At 39.4% G+C, this 7,779-nt stretch overlaps 1 protein-coding gene across 1 annotated transcript in view; it reads right to left on the reverse strand.

The window, feature by feature from the left end:
* PRKG1 (protein kinase cGMP-dependent 1) overlaps window positions 1-7,168 on the reverse strand; it is a 374,618-nt gene extending 367,450 nt beyond the window's left edge. Inside the window, exon 1 of the mRNA XM_053451150.1 lies at window positions 6,560-7,168. Coding sequence (XP_053307125.1) covers window positions 6,560-6,831 — 272 coding nt within the window. The 5' untranslated portion in view covers window positions 6,832-7,168. The remainder of the gene's footprint in view (window positions 1-6,559) is intronic.
* Window positions 7,169-7,779: the final 611 nt, after the last annotated feature.

Genomic DNA, 7,779 nt, shown 5'->3' on the forward strand with positions numbered 1-7,779 from the left:
AAAGCACATACCTCTGACAGTCCTTAGGTTAAAACGGTGCATTGGCCCCTCCAGAAAATAGGGCTTTTATATACTTTGGTCTAACAATGACCCTATGGAAGCAATACCATGGCTGGTATCATTTTACAGAATGATTAAGACTCAGTTACACACCGAATCGTCTATTACTTATTCCAGCATAATACATGTATCATGTCACAGTATTATAAAATGCATTCAGGGTATAATATCTGGTCTTAATGAAGCCTAAGGGGGCCTGATAATGTTCACCCCCTTAAATCCCTTTTGCTGGTAAGATAGGATAAGAAAGCCAATGTGTGCCTCAACACAGATCTCTTTCTTCAGCTTTCTCTTCCTCGTAAGTTTCTGCAATTAGGAGACTAATTCATATTACATATTACACCATCTCCGAAGCTTCTGATAAAGGAACATCTTGATAAATAATTTCTTACTAAGATGACTATAAACGAGCTTCCAATAGGGTATCTCTAGTGGGCCTGAGCTGCGTTTTAGTAAATGTCTACCTCGATAAGGTAATGGTAAGCAACTATTGGTTTTAGGCAGTGGGGAAACATAGAATGCTGTCATCCATCTCCTCCAAGCTGCGTTGATGGGTCTCAATCTCCATATACTGGCATCTATCCTGTGTTCTGTGATCTAAATAGCTGCGTCTCAGTATCCATCTTTTGGATCTGTAGCATTGCATTTTTGTTGAGTCCTTGGAGATAGAAAATGGGACGTCTGTCTCATATAACTGCTTCCCCAACCGGCTCTGCTGGAAGCAGGAATCATTCTTACGTAGACTTCTCGCAGAAGCTCAGTGGCACTCCCGTTCTAGTCAATAAAAAATTCATGGGGGCAGCATATGTACGCTATCTGTACACTGATGTTTTACTCGCATACATGTAATATCTACTACCCTTGATTTCAATAAGAACGCAGCCCCCTTTTTCTCCAATTAAAGTGCAAAATGTATATTTCCTACTTACAGTTTCTGGTTATGGTAGAGGCAGCCAGAGGAGGACAGAATTCTCATTTTCTTACTATAATAACTAAAACATATCTGCTCTGATTTGCATACAGTAAACAGTATTGTAATGCTGTTAATAAATGAATGATGTTTATAAATTATATTTTCACCGCCTTTGTTGTCTATTAGAAAGCTGAGTATTTTATGAAGAATAATTTAATTTGTATGTGGAAGAGGAAGGCGGACAAAGCCTAGCAATACAGAACATACAGAAAATTAATACATCGTACAGAAAGGAATATTCACTAGCACTGATTTTACTTGCAGAATCAATGGAATTACGGAGGCCAGTACAGGAGTATATTTTGCCAGGACCCACAATCTTATTTTAGCATTTGTAGTTGGAGATCTAAAAGGCTCAGTTGTAATGGATTTCTGAACCCAAATTTCCATCAAGTTAATGTACATTTGCACTTGTAACAAGTTATAACGCGCCAACCTGCGTTGTTTGCACCAGTAACCATGGTGTAGCTTACTTATAAAAAAAAATTAGGAAAACTGACGTCTCTACTCCGACCCATAAGTATAACGGTATTGTGGCATCATTGTTTTATGCAACCTCAAGCCTGCTTTAAGATACGTGGCTGTAAATGTAATTGACACGTGTACAAACAAGACTTTTGGTTTGATAGCACTGTGGCTCAAGGAGACATACTCTGGACATTTACGTCCAGACACCATAGATAGTAAGAACATCTAATAATGCCCGTCTGAGCATCTATTTTTAAACTTTTAAACTCATCAGTCATTCTGAAAGAATGGAATTGCTTGCATTAGAGTCTATCTTTAAAATAGTAATCATTTATTTAACAGAGACTCCGAATGATCCACCTGTGCTCATGTGGAACAAAAAACACGAATGTTTATAAGCCCTGAGGGGTCAAGACTGGGATGCTTAGTATCACAAATATTGTTCAGTGTTTCAGCCTAAGTCCTCTTGGATACTCCCAACATGTAAACAATGTTTAAAATCTACGCAGGTTTCCTGTTAGCTTAATCACTGGCTTGGATTGGGAACTCATGACAAAGTAATATATGTACAAAGAATAGAAAGAACGCGAGGATGTATATGAAACCAAAACCCATAATGGTCGCAGTGGTAGGTAAAAGCCATATGTGACTTTTCTTCCACATATAAAGTGTCCATGGCTCTGGGTCACGCTCCCATTCCAGTCTGTGGAACTCAGGAGCTTTCATTTAGAAATAGCCGATCTCTTATTAAACGTTAATAGTGTTAGTGGCTTATAAACAGAGGCCTAAAGCCAAGGGATGCAGCATTGATACCCGAAATAAAAATAAAAATGATCAATGAGCCCTTTCCACTCTACTAGTCGGTTACTAACAATAACGAAGCAATATTATTATTCGGTTTGCATTATAAAAGTAGCTTGCTAGGTGCTGTTCTCTCATATATTAAGTTCTGCCGCTTATTGTTAGATTAACATCCCTATCCAGCTGACAAAATAAGGATGATGGGAATTGTTGGCCGGCAACGGCAAGAGTGCCACAACTGGGACACAGTTCCAATTTAAAGGCTGTTGGTTTGCTACAATTCCCACACTTCATTAGCATTCAAATCATGATATTTCCCCGAAAATTGCCTTCTATTTCTGTAAAATTATATATTTTTTTAACTTAGAGTAAGTAGAGTAATTAGATTAAGCAGCCACATATGTTATAAAAGTATCCTACTACAGGATCTTTAGAATATATATTTTTAATTTTCTTTTTGGCAATTAAGTGGTTATTTTCTTTGCATCTTCCACTACCCCCCCCCCCCAGAAACAATCACTATATCCATATATTCAACCTGTCAAAATTGTTTAAAACTGTAATGAGTCAGCCTGCCAAAAATAAATTTTATGGCATCCATTGTAAAGAACAAGTCCAAACACTGAGTGGAAAAAAAAGGGTTTACTCCATCTCCTACTGTGAGAGAGAAGATGGGAGAGAATATCGGGGATGTGTTAGAAAGACACATTGCAGGGACTTCATCTGACAGATTCAATGACCTCGCCAAACTCAGCCATTAGATAATATCCGCTATTTACAACTTCAGAGATGCACTTAACGTCCGCTACCCGATGAGTTTTAATTTCGTTGGAAACGGTGCCGAGTGCCAAAACCAAATGCCGTAGGTGAGACGAGCGCGGATGCCATGCATTGCAACGAAGCTAGAATGCATCATAAGACCAAGTATGTGAAGTTTACATTGAATATGTAACAGATCCGGGATTACATAACAAACTTGTATATGATTTACAATGTAGAGCTGTAGCACGTGAGTAGCAGAAAATATTACATGTGCAAGGAAATGTTGGGATGGGGAGGCTATAAAAAATATTTCAAATCTTGCAATGGAAAAAGGACTAAACCATGCATTACGTGATAGTATATTTTGATAGATAAAGCGGTAACTGGGCACTGACTCCCATCACAATCTACAATCACTGTAGTCATGTCTCTAAAGTATTAATCTCACTAATTATGTTTGCATTACCAGGCCAAGACTGGCTTTTGGGCACACTGGGCAAATGCCCAGGAGACTGAAGCTTGACAGCATCTCCAATGTACCATTATTGCTATTTGTGTGTCCAATCCTGTACTTTAGTGTGCTTCCATTGGTCAATGCAGCCATATATGTCCAGAAGGCTGACGCTTGTATGTCAGTTATCGGCCATTGGCCTTAAAGTGCCATGACCAATTTTTAGTCCCGAGTCCATCCTTGTGCCCCGTGTCAAAGTACCCACGAAATCATCCCAACTCTGGGCGCCAGGTGGCTAAGTTGAAAAATAATGCAGTTAATAACGTTAAAAAAATGTTTTAAGGATATTAAATATGGTACCAAATAAGCTGTCAAACAGAAAGAGGAGGTTATGAATATGCTTATACGCATCTTTTGCACAAATAAAACAAGAAATACAGCAGTGGCCATAGTGTGAGCCTATAGCATACAACACTTTGTGGGTTCTGTATATACAATACTGTGGTACAGAAGTCTGAAAAGTGGTACCTGTTGATTATTCATGCTGATTGGAATATGCTTTGGTTGCTATGGGGATAAAACCACACTTGAGAAACAAATGTATAGATCAAGAGATGATTCATAAAGATTCTGCACATTATACAGGAGAATTAGAAAACCTTTGCTACTGCAATAATAACATTTCCAACACGTAATTAACAGCATTTGTGTCTTTCAGCAAAATAATTTTTATGATAAGTAAGTTCAGCCAAACAGTAAGTAAGTGCTTACAGGTTAAAACACCTTTCTACGGTGGTTCGTAGACATAAAACCAGGACAACATTCAGCCCATGGGCAGTTCTACGCCTAATGGCCAGGTAATAAAGAGGCCCAATACACCTTGAGCAGACAACGTGGAATGTTCACTATCCAGTCCTATCCAAAAGGGATAACAAAAAGGATCCAGAAGTTGGCAGAACTCCCCCCATAAAACATATAAATTTATGGGAAATAAAATCCACCGTTGGTTTCCCTTAACATGTTCTATAACTATCCCTAAGTATTATCAAAATTGGCCCTAGTGATGTGCCAAAAGACTTATTAGGCAAGATTTTCATTGAGTTTTTGTAGCTTCTTTAGAACGATGAACCCCCTTGTACCAACAAAGAACCAGACAAGAAGCAAACATTAGGCAGCATCAATGATATACTTCGCATTGCAATATGACATCACGATGAATAAATAGATGAATTTCATTCAAGAAAAAATAACTGCTGGCGGAAATTTCAATCCCAGTATCCTCAGTTATTATTATTACAAAAAATGAATACAGTCATAATTGACTCAAGGGCACATTGGCCTCAATATAACTCCTTCCATGACCTTTTCGTGACTACATTCTTACTATTTAAGACAGGATGTGTCTATATTAGAAATCTTACTCCAATCCCAATGATTGGCCTTTGTTGTCTACTTAAAAACCAACAACTGTTCACTATTTTAATACATGTCCGCATTCCGGCTATATTTTGAACGTCTGTTTGAATACAGAGCTTTCTCCTTATGGAAATGTGATCAGCGGGTCAAGCTGTATTTTAAGATATGTTTTTTTACCACAAGCAAGCTTAAAAAAAAAGTACACAGTGATGACTATCAGCATGGGAATGAACAGAGGTTTCATCATGTGAAGGGCTTTGGCAATGAAACCAAGATGTATGTCATACATCAGAAGCAATGTGCAATTGGATGTGCTGTGATATATTAGCCCTTCGTGTGCCAGCAATCCATTGCTCACTTCCAGCACTCAGGGGTTAAACTATTTGAACCACTGCTCCAAACCCTTCTGAACTTCTATCCAAGAGGTCCTTAATAAGTGTATGAATACGATGCTATGTTTCAGAAGTAATGCAGGTAACCAAATGTATATATTTAGTTCTATGCTGTATAAAAACCACCACTTTTTGGAAGTCAACTGTAACAAGCTGCTTAATCTTGAAAATCTAGGAATGAGGAAAGGGTTAACGGTATTGCAAGCCCTCAGATGGCAACCTTACAGAGACCACTCTGCATATACAACACTAAAGGAACCCTCATGGTCATTTGAGGGTTAACATATGCTGATCACTGAGCATCCTGAGATGCACTTGATCCATCTCGCCCCACAGTGAAGCTCACACATGCTCATTCAACCCATCTTTCAGTTTGTTATAAAGACCCATCACCATGGCAACTGTGACAGACACAATTAAAAAATTGAATTTATTTTGTCACTGTTGCTGAATGCTAGCTTTTCTTTTATTTTTGCTCTTTTAAAGTGTTTTAAGTGTGTAGCAGGCTCAGAAATGGGATCTGATGAGCAGAAAAGATGGGAGGGGGAGAACTGACTAATGGGATATTAAATATCCTCAAACATGCATTTTCAGTCATGTTCTTGCAGCTTCTAAAAGCCAATAATGCTCTGGACTTCCTCTATTTAATTTCCAAAGGGGGCTTTAATGACAGATCAGATCGATGCTACTATTGCATTGTCTATGGCTGTGTTTTATCTTCTTAAAGATACAAGCTTACTAACAGAAGTGAATAGAGAAGAGATAATACATTTTATTGTCTTCTCTCCAGGGCCAGATACTGGAGAGTTGGTTGAACTTTTTAATAACAGGAAACTCTTAGAAACTGATAGTTTTTTGGATTTATTTTTTTTCTGTGTTTTGTTCTGTTTTCCTCTCCCCCTTTCATTGGATGTTATATTGTACTGGGGTGTTTAACCTCTATGAAGGATTTTGGCACACATAGATTTATCTGTTTGGATTTGGACATCAGCCACTATTTAACAAAAATGCTGTTTAAACCTTGGATCTGCCTAGTTTGTCCTGGGAAACACTATCCTTAAAGAGAGGGAGATGATTATGTACATCCTGTAATTCCAATTTAACCCATAGATGACTTTGATTTTTTTTTAAAACATCTACTAAACCAGGCTCAAGGGAAAGAGACAGTTAAAATGACAGCAGAGTGGTCTACATGTTCTCAGCTATGTGAGTGTGTGTTTGTTTTCTTTTTCCTACCTTTCGGATTTGGTGAATTTTTTAAACGTCTGCCTGGTGAGGTCATGGTAAGATCTATAGCTTTGAGGTTCAGCTGAGATGCCCTGAGCCCTGGTAGTCCTTGGTCCAATGTGGGAGCTGATGGGCACTGCCAGGACAGACTGGTACTTATGGAGTTTTCTTTTAAGTTCCTGAATTTCCTCTTCTTTCTCATGTAAGCGATTTTCTAGATCCCTGATCCTTTCTTCCTTCAGCATCAGGATCTTGGCAAAGTCCTCCTCCAGCTCGCTCATCCTCTCCCCCTGTGTTAAACTTGGAGGTCCTGCAGAAGTCACACACACTCCACCAGCGCTTCAGATGAATGAAGTCTTCTTCCTAGGATCAAGAACCAGATCTCCGGCTGCTGAGAAAGTTTCTCGTTGCCCACTGATCGCTGAATGTACTAGGAGTCGGGAGGAGATTGAGCACTAGAGCTGGGTAAGGAGAGCTATTCCAGAGTCCCTTCTGGGAATTGGTTATTATCTTTCATTGAGAAACCAATTAGAGCTGCCTTTCCTCCCTGGTGAGACCTCTCCAGGATCAATCCATGAAAAGGAAGAGTCAGCCTCTCCTGCATGTGTGATCACAAGACAGCTCTATCTTCATCCCACCACAATCACACTCCACCACTAAGTGGCCGGGAGAGGAAGAGAATGTTTAAAAAAAAAAAGCTTTGTGGCACTCAAGTCTTGATCCTTGAAATAGAAACAATTATCATGTGATCATCAGGGTGACGCAGCTCCCTGTAACTGGATCCTGGGACACTGAAAATCACAAGAAAACACTCCATCCGCGTGAAAGCTTCCACAGATAGAACGCTGGGACTTTCTGATGGTCACCTAGTGTGATCTGCTTTCCATCTGCTGATAGCCCTGCAGGGAAGTCTTCTCATCCCCAGATTCCCATCCTGTAGATGCAGAGCACATCTCATCATAAAACTGCCAAGCCACTCAACTTGGATATATTCAGATATGGATACGAAACCCAAGTTGACGGACGTGGAAAACTGTGTGTTAGTAGGGGACAGAGTGCCTGGGAATTCTGCAGAGCAACTGCATTTCAGTGACCTCTTTCTGAGTTGGGAAGGCGCTCCAAAGCCGCAAGACGCCCTTGTGTGTTTTATTGTGGGTCTCCGCAGATCTCTGTCACATTGTTAGTATGAGAATGCAATGATACAATGTTTCAGGATGCAGTTTGTAAAT

Source organism: Spea bombifrons, chromosome 11 (genome assembly GCF_027358695.1).
Source record: "Spea bombifrons isolate aSpeBom1 chromosome 11, aSpeBom1.2.pri, whole genome shotgun sequence".
NCBI lineage: Eukaryota > Metazoa > Chordata > Amphibia > Anura > Pelobatidae > Spea > Spea bombifrons.